The sequence below is a fragment of the Haliotis cracherodii genome, unplaced genomic scaffold (assembly GCF_022045235.1).
Source record: "Haliotis cracherodii isolate W230 unplaced genomic scaffold, xgHalCrac1.p SCAF_1, whole genome shotgun sequence".
Classification (NCBI taxonomy): Eukaryota; Metazoa; Mollusca; class Gastropoda; order Lepetellida; family Haliotidae; genus Haliotis; species Haliotis cracherodii.
Window position 1 is genome coordinate 44,341,057 of NW_027266264.1, and position 16,580 is coordinate 44,357,636.

A 16,580-nucleotide genomic window follows, 5' to 3' on the forward strand; every position below is an offset into this window, starting at 1 on the left:
TATAAGATTGACTGAACGTCTGACTTATAGACAACCCTTCCCCAAAACAGGATCGAAACCTGACCAATCAGAGGCTTGGGTTGTCGACCAATCAGAAGACAGCACCGACCAATCAGAAGACAGCACCCGAGCCGAGTTGTGCTTTCTCTCCCATGGAAAAAAACATTTCCTATGGAAAAGAAACACAGGGGTCGGGTCGTTTTAGAAAACTGAGGTACAGGTCAGGCACCGGAATGGACCAATCAGCGTGCTTTGTTTTGGACCCATCAGGAAGCAGCGATTTTCGATCCGGTTCTTCTCCTATAAAACAAGAGAACAGCCACTCAAGTGGGTCAGTGTCACTTGTGAAAAAAGAAAATCATCATCATCGCATCAAGAATGGTTGAGACAAAGAAGAGTTGTACGAAGATGGGTGTGACGGAGATATGGTGACTGATAGTGCAGATACTCGTGGATGCTGGAGTAAGAGTACGGATCCTGACGATAAGATGTCGCCGCTCGGTAACACACCATCGCCCTATTATCTACGCTTTGAAAGAAGGCTCGCTTCGTTTGAGGCGTGGCCGACGCAAATGAATCAGACTGCTGAAGAGATGGCCCATGCAGGCTTTGTCTACACTCAGGGTGCCGATGGTATGTACTGTTTCCAATGTGGTGTGCGGCTGAGACAATGGGCGTCCCACGACGATCCTTGGGTGGAACACCACACTGCGACTACCTCAAACTAACCGGTCTGGTGAGACATAAGAAGAAGCTACAGCTACACTATCTCTGCGAGGAGAATGTGAATCAGAAGAACACGAATGGTGTAGCATGACCGGCTGCCTAGGAGGACGTTTCCCGTTTCCTGCGTTCCTGTTCCCGTTCCTGTTCATGACTATTACCGCTTCATGTTACCAACAAGCTTTTTCCTTTGTTGGACCCACAAGTGGTGCCACGTAGGGCACCCAGATGGCATACCCAGATGGCATACCCAGATGGCATACCCAGATGGTATAGCCAGATGACAACAAGTTCCGCTTAGACGATCCTTGTCTTGCAATAAGATTGGACATGATGTTTTTTCTTTGACAGCCGCAGAAAAGTTTTTCTTCTTCAAAACGGCCCTTTTCAGGGCCACCCATCTCTACCGAAAGAAAGTTTTCATCCTTTGCTTTGCCAACCCAAACAACAATCCAAAAGAACCCACATCCTCCCCCAGTCCTCTTGGAGGCACACGCCTACCCGTGACACCACAATTGTACGTCTCAAAAGAAAATAAATATATATATATATAAATACACGTATGACACCCAATTGCATGGCAACATGAAGTACATGACGTGTGCATGGAAACACGTGTGACAACACCTCGGTATAAATTAACGAATGACAACGTCATAATAATATGGATCAACGTCTGTTTGAAGACACACACATGACACTACGTTTGCATGAAGACACGGGTGAAACACCATGTATGTCTATTGATCTTTCTCTATCCATCTAAATACTAAATAAATGTTTGTAGTCACACACACATGACACCACATTTTGCATAAAGACACGCGTGAAACACCACGTTTGCATAGAGACATGAAGTACATCACGTATGCATGGAATAATAATCCTATAATCCTATGGATCAACGTAAACGTCTGTTTGAAGACACACACACATGACATCACGATTTGCATGGGGGTGACAACGTACATCATGTAGGCATTCACACATCACGTTCATGTCTACCTATGACGTTCCACCTTTAGCATTCAGACGACCGTCTACCTAAAAAATACCAAGACTACCCAAGAAAAAAAACGGATCGAAATCTGACCAATCAGAAGCCTGGGTTGTCGATCAATCAGAGGCCGCGCTCGGACCATGCTGGGTCTTTGATTTGTCGAACCGGGGTTGTGCTTTCTCTCCCATGGTAAAATCCATTTCCTATGGAAAAGAAACACAGGGGTCGGTCCATTTTGGAAAACTGAGGTGCAGGCCAGGCATCGGAACGAACCAATCGGAGCCGCTGCGTGGGAAACCAACCAGGAAGCAGGGTGTCAGTCCCTTTCCTATAAAACAAGAGCGAAGCCAATCACACTGCATTCTATGATATCATCATCAGCAGCAGCAGCATGCAAAATAATACAGAAAACTTGGACTTTGAGTTGACTCCAGTTGCACACCCTTTGCCACTGTGAAAAGGGTGTCGCTCGGAGTTTGAGACAGAAGCATTGCCACCCCCGCCTCCATGGCAATGCGACAAGTGTCAAGGCTGCCTGCCCGTGTATGCTTTTGGGACAAAGGCATGGGATGGAACATTCCAGTGCATGTATTGTAATACCATCTTGAAGGACATGTATATGAGGCGTTTAACTCACACAAGTAAGTGTCCTGTGAGACGACAGATTACAGCCCACCTGTGCCTTTGCACCACTGAGTGTATGTGGGTGAAGAAGTGATCGACTTCTTCCCCAAAACGGCCCTTTTCAGGGCCACCCATCTCTCCCAAAAGAATGCTTTTCATCCTCATGCTTTGAGCGCTTCTCTGGGTTTTACCCCCTTCCTCCCCGGAAACGGATGTGCCGCCCTCTTGGAGGTGTGCACGCCACCGGAAACGGATGTGCCGTCATCTTGGAGGTGTGCGCCACCGGAAACACATGTGCCGCCATCTTGGATGCATACGCATGACCCACAATGCCCTGCGCAGGTCACGTGACCTGATGACGTCACTTCCAGTCCTATATTCCCTAGTAGCCGGGCTATAACGGTACTGTAGTGGGGCACACAACTACTCTCAAGCATGAAATTGTTCTCTCAAAAGGGATTGTCATTTTCAGGAATTGTGACTGAATGTGGAAATTTGTCCTTCCCAAAGTGCAATAAATCAATATCAGAAAAGAAAGTTCTACCCATTTATTTTCAGCACATCATTATCTGTAACATCACAGTCAATACTCATGTACAAATCAAGTGAGTGAAATACTTTTTCACTAAATTACTTTCAATAAATACTCAACAACAAAAGTTCCTGTGACACCAATATTTTATTGTATTTTTCAAACAAGTAAAGTTTGGTTTTCAGTATTGTAGTACATGTATGGAATCAAGTCACAAAAACGCAACTGCTACAGAAAAGGATGCATTCCATGCAAAAGTTTACTTTTATGCAAGCACCATGCATTTCACTACCCAAGAATGGGTATAAAAACATGTGCGTTAACAGGATTCCATATGCATTGTTTAGCATAGTGCTGACAACAACCACTCAGAAAAACAACAAAATTACGCAATTATTCAACATTACGAAATGCCACGCCTGTCCGAAAATGAGTGTCTGCGAGCCATTGGTATGCTTGAAGCAGGATCGAGTCAATGTGATGTTGCAAGACAATCTAACGTCCACAGAAACACCATTTGGTTGTTTATGGCAACGTTGGCAACAGACTGTACGTTGTCGCCTCAGATGTGTAGGGATTGTTGCCAGAAGACCCGCCAGATGTCCTATTTTGACAGGAAACCACCATCAAGCACGTCTACAGTGGTGCAGACAGAGTCTATGCTGGACAGCCATGCAGCGGGGACAAGTTCTATTCACTGACAAGTTTCGTTTTCACATCAGCCACAGCGATGGACGGATTCGAGTGTAGAGGTGAACGTTACGTCAATCATTGTGTCATGGATGAACATCGGTTCGGGGGCGGCAGCGTTATGGTATGGGGTGGGATTACAGCAAGACAGAGGACCCGTTTGACAGTGGTAGAAGGAAATCTCAATGGACAGCGCTACCGCAACGAGATCATCAGCCCTGTTCTAACGTTTTTGCGTCGTCATGGCCGAGGCATTACCTTTCAACATGAGAATGCCGGGGCTCATATTGCTCGACTTGTTCAGGATTCTCTTCAACAAAACAAAGTGAATGTCATCCCCTGGCCGGCTCGCTCCCCTGATCTCTCACCAATCAAGCACATGTGGGATGCGATGGATCGGCGCCTTCGACGTCAACCATGTATTCCACAGACACTCCAGGATCTACGAAACATGCTCCAGCAAATATGGACAGACATCCCACAGGGCTTTGTGCGACGTCGGGTCCATTCCATGAGACGAAGACGTGTTGCTTGCATCACAACCAGAGGTGGACACAAAAGTATTGATTTGTAATTTTTTTTATGATATCATGCATTTTCTGAAGTCAGTATGGCAAATTAAACCATTTGAACACTTACAGGAGTCTTTTATCTGTCGCAAGTCGAAATTGTTTCAGATTTGGTAAAAAACATCACTTTGCATTAAATCTTATTCAATGTCACAGGAACTTTTGTTGCTCAGTATACATACTGAGGACACAAAAGTAATGATACAATCTAAAGACCTTCCACAAAATCTGATGGAGAAACATACATGCCAAACTTCAGCTTAGCTTCAGAGAAGAAGTTTACAGAGCCAAATATACATTTTGTGAGATAACAGGAGTGAATGGTTACAGCAAGGTCTAATCTAAAAAATATTGCAATAAACAGAACACACTGCCCACAGTTACTAAATCTCATTACATTTTGTACCCCCCAAAAGGCAACAGCACTACAGCTCACTTGGAAAACAGTTACAACAGTCAACAAAGACAGTCACTTAACAAGTTGCTGTCAGTGGCTATACTGAAAATCAGATTCAAACCCTTTGAACAAATTGGGGTGTGTTTATTGGTCAGAAGAAGAATGTGAAGTGTCAGCTTCATTGGTCCAGTGGTTTCTGAGGAAATGTTTACAGTGGGATGAAATGCATTTTTAAAGATTTAAGAGCATGGCCAAATGTCAAAGGTCAAATCAAGGTCAAAATTTAAAAATGGGGAAAAATGGAACATGTATGTTGAGCCCCCTACTAATTACACACAAACCAAATGTCATCACATTCGGAACAAAAATGACTTGGTAATGGCCATGAGAAGTTTCAGCTTTCACTATAGTTGAAGTGCAGTGGTCAAATCAAGGCTGCTGTGGTGTCATAATTGGTGCAAACAACTAAGTGAAGTTTCAGCTTGGCACACCGGACAAAAAAAACCCATGACATAAGCTCACTTGATTTTTGGTTCAAGGGAGCAAAAACTATAAGCAAACACAATAGAAAGTTTACATTCCTAATCATATTTGTGGTCAGTGAGGTAGGAGGCTCCATTACTATAAATAAGGGGGGGGGGGGGGGCGGGGGCGGCAGGATGGATTTACAAAGGCAGAGAGTCTATTCTTACTATTCTATACTGGAACATTTACAGATCTGTGGAACAGTGTATGAGAGTTATCCTGTGAGGTAACAACAATAACAACAATAACAGACAGGCAATGATACAGCACAAGTTTCCCTCTTAGTTCTTTCACGTGCAAAGGTAAGACAATTGCTTGAAAACGGGCGCTCTACCACATACAGACAACTAGGGCAATAACGTTTCTACATTTGGAGAAACAGTTTTTCACCAATATATCTACAAAATATGAAGTCATTTTCATGAAACTATCCATTACACAATGAAAACAGTTTTAAAGAAACAAAAGAAAAAGAATGTGTCCAAGTTGGAGAAAACGCCAATTTATACATACTAACAGACACAGATAAAAACCTAATGCCAAAGCATTTTCTGCAGGAGAACACATCATGTCTGACTAATGGCCATAAATATGTATAATGGCAGTCTTGGAGCCCATATTTCGGTGAGCAACTTTTAGGACACCATAGGTGGAGTCATCCTTACATAGTTTCAGCTTCTTATGCCTTAAGTTTCAGAAGAGATGTCCAAAATGTAAACGTTATGATGAATGGATAAAACAGATGGATGAGATTGCCCCTGCTACGCCATCAGCAAAGTTAAACAGAAAGTTTAGGTCAGCTAATACGGTGGGTCAACAGACGTCCTATTCATTCCATGGTGTCATCCAGGCTACAGCTGGTCCAGTCAGTCGAGTGTAGAGGGAAGAATTGCACCAGCAGACAGAGCTTCCTTCTCCAAGCTTGCCAGTTGTCTGAAAGTACAGAGAATCAAAGCAATTTATAACACAAAACTCTAGTGTCTACAAATCATGCAAATATAAAGTTTCTTGTAACAGGTAGAAGTAATTAATCGATGTGGGTTTCCTATGCTTCAATGGGTTTGTCAAATAAGGTCATGTGAGCATAGAACAACTCACTTCTGAATTCTTACAGGGTTTTCCCGGGCTAAACGTACGACCTGAAGAATAGAATTAGCTGATGTGTGTATTACCAGTCCAAAAACAAAACAAATAGTCAAGGGGAAGCGTAGAATGTGCTGTCTGCATAGGAGATGTCTGCTTGGTAAGAAAAATAGAAATTGTGATAAAACTAGGTCTTTGAAAGGCATTTAGAAGTGTTACACATAAGGAAGAGAATATATGGATGTCAACTTCTTTATTATCAGGAACACAATGTTTCGGAGTATATGCTTACTCCTTCATGAGGTGAATGAATGCCATGAGGCAGAGAGCATGGATATGTACAGGTAAGGACAACAAAATTAAATATTGCCTCGGGTTGCTAAAGACCAATTCTAACCCTCATCTTCAAGGGTAGTCGACAGTCAAAGGGAGATAATCCTACCTACCTAGATTTACGAGTGCTTCAGTGTTTGCACTCAAATCTGTTTTTAAATATTACAACCAAACTTTGTTACTTTTAGCATACAGCCAAGAACAGAAAATGAGGTTCATATGACTAAGTAACTTAATGTAAAGTCTCAGTTGTTTCTGTGAAGAACCTAACAAGATATGATCTTTAAAGTAAAATGTCTGCTAAAAAAAGGTCAAAATCAAATTCCAATATGACCCCAACTATAAAAGATATCCCAAGACAGCTATCAAAGGTTTGATGTGTTGTGTATGGAGACAAGTCCCAGAAAGTTTGGAAGCATTTCATTTAGTGGATTCAGAGTTCTATGCTTTTGAAGACATGTACCCCAAAACACTGGGAAAACCTTGAATTCAATATGGCTGCCAAACCATGTGACCAATGGTCAAAGTCAAAGAACAAAAAATGTCAAGCACCTAAAGCAGCAGACACATGCCAATTTTGAAAGTAATCGGACAAGCGGTTGGGGAGCAATAGGGCAACATAAATCTTTAAAAAATACTTGTTTTTTGGTTATCTGCCCTTGGTCTTTGGGCCTACGGCCTATGGTATCTGCTTCAGGACATTGGGAATCTTGGTGTCAATTTTGAAAAGATTCCGAGCTGTAGTTCTTAAGTTATGATTGGAACAAAGAATGCCGGAATAATAATAATAATAATAATAATAATAATAATAATAATAATAAAAAAAAAAAATATAGCTGCGGGCAGCGATGCGGGCTCTATTATTTCTAGAAGCACTGAGTCATTCAGTTTCAGCCTAATTAAATCCACTATAAAATACAGTGCATAAGATTATTGTACAATGTAATTAACAATTTGATATTTCACTGACTTCTTCTTTGAAAGGCATTTAGAGGTTGGAGTACTAAGTACGGATAAGAATTTATGGATGAACAACTTCTTTATTACAATTAATCGTGACGTTTCGGTGTAGGTTCTAACACCGTTATCAAGCAAGTGATATACAGACTTACTTACTTACTTATATTGGAGATTTAACGTGTGCTTTCAGACTGCAAGCGTATGTCGCACACGGAATATACCGAGTGTGGTTGACAAGTATATATACAAGTAGGAGGCAATGTTTATGCAGAAGAGAAGATATTGTTATACTGGAGTAGAGAAGCCTGTTATGTACACACAAGGGTAGTGATGACAATCGTCGGTGAAGTCAGTGACCGAAACAAAGGATGCAGCCAGCAATATAAGCAATAGGATTATGGCTGATTGGGGCCTTTGATGAGTTGATGGTACGCCGGGGGGGTATGAACATCAAAATCAAGTATGGCCGCAACTAATAACTAACCCATCAAATATATCAATGTTTGATGTGTTATGTACGGAGACAAATCTCAGAAAGTTTGGTAGCATTTCATGTGGTGGATTCAGAGTCGTATGCTTTTGAAGACCTGTGTACCCAAAACACACTGTGAAAACCCTGAATCCAAAATGGCTGCCAAACCACGTGGCCAATGGCCAAAGTTAAAGAACAAAAGATGTCGGTTTCAGAGCAACGGGGCAAAATACATCTCATGCCAATAGTGAGTGAGTGAGTGCGTATGGTTTTACACCGCTTTTAGCAATATTCCAGCAATATCACGTCGGGGGACACCAGAAATGGGCTTCACACATTGTACCCATGTCAGGAATCGAACCCGGGTTTTCGGCGTGACGAGCCCCTCATGCCAATAAATCATTTAGTTCCAGTCAATTTGAATCCACTTTATAAATGCTGTGCACATGAGTATGCTATAGTGTAATTTATAACTTGATATGTCATTAGTCCGTTTTGACAAAATTGGCGGGAGCCAGAGCATTCTTGGATGTAATGAACCCATTCCAGTCCTTGTTCATATTTGAATCCTCAAATGGATTCTTTGTACCAATGTCGTCAAATAAGGACGCCGCTACGAAATTGACATGTACAAGAGTGTCCCAGGGCATAGAGCCCTAATAATAAATCGAACGATTACAATAGGACAATATGAACACAATAATAATCTAGGCGATCCCACTCTACATACACACGGACCAGTAGTTTCCGAGTTACAAGTGTTTAAAGGTCTGCTATTCAGAGGTCTGTTGTACGGCAGCTTGTGGCAGGGTGACAGGCAGGGTGGCAGGCCGGGTGACAGGCAGGGTGGCAGGGGGTCAAATAGTCCGGGAGCATAGCTCCCTTGTCCATTGAGCTACAGTCAAACGAATAAGTGTTCTGACTTCGCCAGGGCCCCTGGTTTCTGTCGCATTGCTAAAGTGCTGAACCTGTTTCCCACCTCGTCCATGTTCAAATCCCCAATTGGTTTGGTTGTACCGATGCCGTCAAGAGTAAGGAAACGCTTGCAAGACATAGCCTCTACGACACTGACGTGTCCCAGAACGTCCCGGGATGTTCTACACTCATTTCAGACGCTGTCCATGTTCGAATCCGCAAATGGTTTGCTTGTACCAACGCCGTCACATGCAAGGAACCGCTTGCAAGACATCACTACATGTGTCCCTGTGAGTTTTTAACTCACGTTTGACTTTGACCATGTTCGAATCCTCAAATGGTTTGCTTGTAACAACGCCGTCAAATGTAAGGAACTGCTTGTGAGACATCACCACAACGAAATTGACATGTGCCTGTGTGTCCCATAGTGTTTTAACCAATTTTCTACATCGACCATGTTCGAATCCTCAAATGGTTTGCTTGTACCAACGCCGTCAAAAGACAGACACCGCTTGCGGGACATCGTCGCTACGGAATTGATGGCTCTGGGGTATACCCTTTATCTTCTAAACCCATTTCTGATTTCGACCATGTTTAAATCCTAAACTGGTTTGCTTGTACCAACTCCGTCAAATGTAGGCAGCGGTTGCGGACATTGCCGCTATGGCATTCGCATGTGCCGGGTGTCAAAGGCTGTTCTAAACCTATCTACAACCTCGAATCCTCATGTTCGAATCCACAAAGGGTTTGCTTGTACCAACTCAGTCAAAAGATAGTCACCGTTTGCAGGACGTCACCGCTCCGAAATTGAGCGTGCCAGAGTGAATCAGAGTGTTCTAAATCCATTTCCGACCTAGACCATGTTCGAATCCTCAAATGGTTTGTTTGTACCAATGTCGTAAAACATAGTAACTGCAGGCAGGTCGGACATGGCCACAAGAATTTGGCCTGTTCTGGGGGAGTGGGGGGCACGGGTGGCCCAGCCGTCAAAAGTAAGCATTTGGCAATTGGGAAATAAATTAGCAAGTCAGGGAGCCTGACCACCAAATCCTGATAATCGCCTATCAAGACAAGCTTTACAATAGGACAATATGATTACAATAATTATCTAGACGATCCCACTCTACATACACACACAAAATTTGGTCGAAATCGGACTAGTAGTTTCCAAGTTACAAGTGTTCAAAGGTCTGCTTTTCAGAGGTCTGCTGTACGGCAGCTTGGGGCAGGGTGACAGGCAGGGTGGCAGGGGGGCAAATAGTCCGGAAGCATAGCTCCCTTGTCCATTGAGCTACAGTCAAACGAATTAGTGTTCTGCCAGGACCCCAGGTTTCTGTCGCATTGCTTAGATAAAGTGCTGAATCTGTTTCCGGCCTCGTCCAAGTTCGAATCCCCAATTGGTTTGGTTGTACCGACGCTGTCAAAAGTAAGGAACCGCTTGCAAGACATCACTACATGTGTCCCTGTGAGTTTTTAACTCACGTTTGACTTTGACCATGTTCGAATCCTCAAATGGTTTGCTTGTAACAACGCCGTTAAATGTAAGGAACTGCTTATGAGACATCACCACAACGAAATTGACATGTGCCTGGGTGTCCCATAGTGTTTTAACCAATTTCCTAGATCGACCATGTTCGAATCCTCAAATGGTTTGCTTGTACCAACGCCGTCAAAAGACAGACACCGCTTGCAGAAAATTGCCGCTACGAAATTGGCAAGTGCCGGAGTGTCAGAGGGCTACTTAACTCATTTCCGACCTCGACCATGTTTGAATCCTTATATGGTTGGCTTGTACCATCGCGTCTAATTTAAGCAGCTCTTGCGAGACATCGCCGCTACGGAATTGATGGCTCTGGGGTATACCCTTTATCTTCTAAACCCATTTCTGATTTCGACCATGTTTAAATCCTAAACTGGTTTGCTAAACTGGTACCAACTCCGTCAAATGTAGGCAGCGGTTGCGGACATTGTCGCTATGACATTCGCATGTGCCGGGTGTCAAAGGCTGTTCTAAACCTATCTACGACCTCGAATCCTCATGTTCGAATCCACAAAGGGTTTGCTTGTACCAACTCAGTCAAAAGATAGTCACCGTTTGCAGGATGTCACCGCTCCGATATGGAGCGTGCCAGAGTAATTCAGAGTGTTCTAAATCCATTTCAGACCTAGACCATGTTCGAATCCTCAAATGGTTTGTTTGTACCAACGTTGTAAAACATAGTAACTGCAGGCAGGTTGGACATGGCCGCAAGAAATTGGCCTGTTCTGGGGGTGTCGGGGGGCACGGGTGACCCAGCCGTCAAAAGTAAGCATTTGGCAATTGGGAAATAAATTAGCAAGTCAGGGAATCCTGATAATCGTCTATCAAGACAAGCATGGGCTGCTGAAGACCAATTCTAACCCTCAACTTCAAGAGTAGTCTACAGTCAAAGGGAAATAATCCTACCTAGATTTTACGAGGCTTCATTCTTAGTATTTTTGAAATAAATAATCACATATTACCACCAAGCAGTGTTACTTTTAGAATGCAACTAAGAACACAAAATGAAGTACATATGTAAAACTAACTTCATGCAAACTTTCAATAGTTTCTTTAAAGAACCTTACAAGATATGACCTTTAAAGTAAAATTTTGGTGCTGAAAATCAAAATCAAATTTGGCCGCAACTATCAAAGATGGCCAATGACAGCTATTAAAATATTGATTTGTTGTGTATGGAGACAATTCTCAGAAAGTTTGTAAGCATTTGATTAAGCGGATTCAGAGTTCCATGCTTTTGAAGACATGTACCCCCAAAACACTGGGAAAACCTTGAATTCAATATGGCTGCCAAACCACGTGACCAATGGCCAAAGTCAAAGAACAAAAAATGGCAGGCACCTAAAGCAGCAGACACATGCCAATTTTGAAAGTAATCGGACAAGCGGTTTGGGAGCAATAGGCCAACATGAATGTTAAAAAAAATCTTGTTTTTTGGTTATCTGCCCTTGGTCTTTGGGCCTACGGCCTTGGGATTTTTGTGGTATCTCCTTCAGGACATTGGGAATCTTGGTGCCAATTTTGAAGAGATTCTGAGCTGTAGTTCTTGAGTTATGATTGGAACAAAAAACGCCGGAATAATAATTATAATAATAATAATAAATATAGCTGCGGGCAGCGATGTCGGGCTCTATGGTTTTGAGAATTACTGAGTCGTTCGGTTTCAGCCTACTTAAATCCACTTTATAATACAGTGCATAAAATTATTGTACAATGTATTAGCAATTTGATGTTTCACTGACTTCTTCTTTGATAGGCATTTAGAAGTTGGAGTACTAAGTGAGGATAAGAATTTATGGATGAACAACTTCTTTATTACAATTAAGAGTGACGTTTCGGTGTAGGTTCTATCACCGTTATCAAACAAATGATATACAGAGTGTGGTTGACAAGTATATATACAAGTAGGAGGCAGTGTTTATGCAGTAGAGTAAATATTGTTATACTGGAGTAGAGAAGCCTGTTATGTACACACAAGGGTAGTGATGACAATCGTCGGTGAAGTCAGTGACCGAAACAAAGGATGCAGCCAGTAATATAAACAACAGGATTATGGCTGATTGGGGCCTTTGATGAGTTGATGGTACGCCGGGGGGTATGAAAATTAAAATCAAGTATGGCCGCAAGGCTCTCACTCTAGAAGCAATACTAAACCCACAAAATAAACTAGAAAACTTCAAGGCCTTAGGCGTATTCTTAATCAAAACGGAACTAATAAAACGCATCTAAAAACACAATAACCTACCAAATCAAAATCACATAAACAAACAAACATCCACCATACCCAGCTCCCTTAGTTCTCCTCCCCAACCCCATCGGCATCTATTCCAAATCTCAAAATTCCCAAATTCTATATAAGCAACCCCTAAACCCCCCTCTTGGGTTGCACAGACCACCTTCGCCCCTTTCGGAAACACATTAAATGGCCTGGCCAGGCCCGTGTGCGAAATACGCATCAGTCGGAAAGCGCACGTTAAATCTCCAAAGTAAGTAAGTAAGTAATGGCCACAACTAATAACTAACCCATCAAATATATCAATGTTTGATGTGTTATGTACGGAGACAAATCTCAGAAAGTTTGGTAGCATTTCATGTGGTGGATTCAGAGTCGTATGTTTTTGAAGACCTGTGTACCCAAAACACACTGTGAAAACCCGAAATCCAAAATGGCTGCCAAACCACGTGGCCAATGGCCAAAGTTAAAGAACAAAAGATGTCGGTTTCAGAGCAACGGGGCAAAATACATCTCATGCCAATAGTGAGTGAGTGAGTGAGTGGGTATGGTTTTTTACGCTGCTTTTAGCAATACTCCAGCAATATCACGGCGGGGGACACCAGAAATGGGCTTCACACATTGTACCCATGTCAGGAATCGAACCCGGGTTTTCGGCGTGATGAGCCCCTCATACCAATAAATCATTTAGTTCCAGTCAATTTGAATCCACTTTATAAATATGCTGTGCACATGAGTATGCTATAGTGTAATTTATAACTTGATATGTCATTAGTCCGTTTTGACAAAATTGGCGGGAGCCAGAGCATTCTTGGATGTAATGAACCCATTCCAGTCCTTGTTCATATTTGAATCCTCAAATGGATTCTTTGTACCAATGCCGTCAAATAAGGACGCCGCTACGAATTGAGTGTCCCAGGGCATAGAGCCCTAATAATAAATCAAACGATTACAACAGGACAATATGAACACAATAATAATCTAGACGATCCCACTCTACATACACACACGAAATTTGGTCAAAATCGGACCAGTAGTTTCCGGGTTACAATCTTCAAAGGTCTGCTATTCAGAGGTCTGCTGTACGGCAGCTTGTGGCAGGGTGACAGGCAGGGTGACAGGCAGGGTGGCAGGGGGTCAAATAGTCCGGGAGCATAGCTCCCTTGTCCATTGAGCTACAGTCAAACGAATAAGTGTTCTGACTTCGCCAGGACCCCTGGTTTCTGTCGCATTGCTAAAGTGCTGAACCTGTTTCCGACCTCGCCCATGTTCGAATCCCCAATTGGTTTGGTTGTACCGATGCCGTCCAAAGTAAGGAAACGCTTGCAAGACATAGCCTCTAGGACACTGATGTGTCCTAGAACATCCCGGGATGTTCTACACCCATTTAAGACGCCGTCCATTTTCGAATCCGCAAATGGTTTGCTTGTACCAACGCCGTCACATGCAAGGAACTGCTTGCAAGACATCACCACATGTGTCCCAGTGAGTTTTTAACTCACGTTTGACTTTGACCATGTTCGAATCCTCAAATGGTTTGCTTGTAACAACGCCGTCAAATGTAAGGAACTGCTTGTGAGACATCACCACAACGAAATTGACATGTGCCTGGGTGTCCCATAGTGTTTTAACCAATTTCCTACATCGACCATGTTCGAATCCTCAAATGGTTTGCTTGTACCAACGCCGTCAAATATAGGCAGCGATTGCAGACATTGCCGCTATGGCATTCGCATTTGCCGGGTGTCAAAGGCTGTTCTAAACCTATCTACGACCTCGAATCCTCATGTTCGAATCCACAAAGGGTTTGCTTGTGACCAACTCAGTCAAAAGACAGTCACAGTTTGCAGGACGTCACCGCTCCGAAATTGAGCGTGCCAGAGTGAATCAGAGTGTTCTAAATCCATTTCAGACCTCGACCATGTTCGAATCCTCAAATGGTTTGTTTGTACCAACGTCGTTAAACATAGTAACTGCAGGCAGGTTGGACATTGCCGCAAGAAAATTGGCCTGTTCTGGGGGTGTCGGGGGGCACGGGTGACCCAGCCGTCAAAAGTTAGCATTTTGGCAATTGGTAAATAAATTAGCAAGTCAGGGAGCCTGACCACCCAATCCTGATAATCGCCTATCAAGACAAGCATGGGCTGCTGAAGACCAATTCTAACCCTCATCTTCAAGAGTAATCTACAGTCAAAGGGAAATAATCCTACCTAGATTTTACGAGGCTTCATTCAATAAATAATAATAATGATAATAATAATAATAATAATAATAATAAATCGAACTATTACAATAATTCTCTTGCCTTTCATGGAAAAAAAGTCCTAATAATAAATTGAACGATTACAATAGGTCTCTTGCCTTTCAGGCATAAAGCCCTAAATATAGCTGCAAGCAGCGATGGCGGGCTCCCTATTGTAACTTGTAGCAGCGTATCCTGTTCTCCAGTCATATGTCATTTCATAAAATCAAACTTTGGTTATACAGAGTACTAAAAAACATTGAAACTGAGTTCTTAATGACACTTATCTATTACCATTAAGGCATTTTCTCCTGTTGTTATATAAGTGCATTCCGATATGCGGAAGGATATGTGCACTACTGTGTACGACTATAATACGATTTGGGTTATCAATAGGATATTTCACCGGTCCGTTTTGACAAAGAAAAAATGTCCAATTTGTCTCTGGATTTGTTTAGGATGGATAATACCAGCATGCAGGGATGTTTGTGCCTGTTATTGTAATTTGCAGGAAATGGATGTTGACATTTGACACGTGCTAAGGGATGAGATGGCTTGGGACATCTAACAGTAACAACACATGTCGGTTACCTCTAGTCATGTTCTTGTTGAAGCAATTCAAGCAATCAGAAAAGAAAAGCCCAGTCTTTCAAGCTTTTGTGATCAAAGTTTATAAGAGGATTAGCTGTAAACGCAATAGAGATCATTGCACTTAAGTAAGTTAAGAAAGGGCCTGGTTTCTAAACGATAATGATATTGGGCAATAATACTTCTTAAAGTTGTCATTATATTAGGGATGTTTCAGAAAACACAATGCAACTTTCAATAATAAACAGGGTCGCATTATGAAAAGGTGAATTCACGGAAATGCAGATATGAGCTTTCACGTGCACCACAAACTAACAAAAAATACGATGTTGATATAGATCCAGCTGACAACATTATTGCTCTCCATGCATCATGTCGTACAATGTGTCTGGTTCTGTTATGCGTTTTCCACACAACTGGTTATGGATGTTGACATTTGACACGTGCTAAGGGATGAGATAGCTTGGGACATTATCTAACAGTAACAACACATGTCAGTGACCTCTTGTCATCTTCTTGTTGAAGCAATTCAACCAATCAGCAATGGAAACCCCAAGTCTTCCAAGCGTTTGTGATCAAAGTTTGAAAGTCGATTAGCTGTAAAGGAGTCAGGAGAAAACGTTCCAAGCATAGCTATGTTCAGGAGAGGAAACGTTTTGATAGACTATTACGCAAGTATAAAAGGGCACATCAGCTCAGTGAGCAACAACGTCTATTAGATAAGTACTGTGACAGTGACTCGCGCAGCTTTTGGAAAGCAATAGGCAAGATTGGTATCAGTAATGACCGAGGGTATGATGTCCCCTGGGAGGTGAAACATGATAGTGGTATATCTACAGATAGAGGTGCAGTCTTGAATACATGGAAAGATGAATACAGTTCTCTATTCCTTGAGAGTACATCTCCTAGTTTTGATGATGGTCACTTCCATAAGATTTGTGATGAGTTGGCAAATAATCAGGTGAGAGTGGACTGCCAGTTTGATACCCGTGACCTAGGTTCAACGATTACAGTGTCAGAAGTTGTTCGTGCAGTTGCACGAGCAAAGCGCGGGAAAGCAGTTGGTTTTGACCTACTCCCGACTGAGGCCCTAAAGAACGATACTTGCATCGATATCTTATTTAGAATGTTTTCCTATTGCTTTGATAACAAGG

General features: G+C 42.5%; 1 protein-coding gene across 1 annotated transcript in view; it reads right to left on the reverse strand.

The window, feature by feature from the left end:
* Positions 1-2,880: 2,880 nt before the first annotated feature.
* Positions 2,881-16,580, reverse strand: part of LOC139478191 (myotubularin-related protein 9-like) — a 247,404-nt gene continuing 233,704 nt past the window's right edge. The window contains exon 15 of the mRNA XM_071260560.1: positions 2,881-5,993. Coding sequence (XP_071116661.1) covers positions 5,927-5,993 — 67 coding nt within the window. The 3' untranslated portion in view covers positions 2,881-5,926. The remainder of the gene's footprint in view (positions 5,994-16,580) is intronic.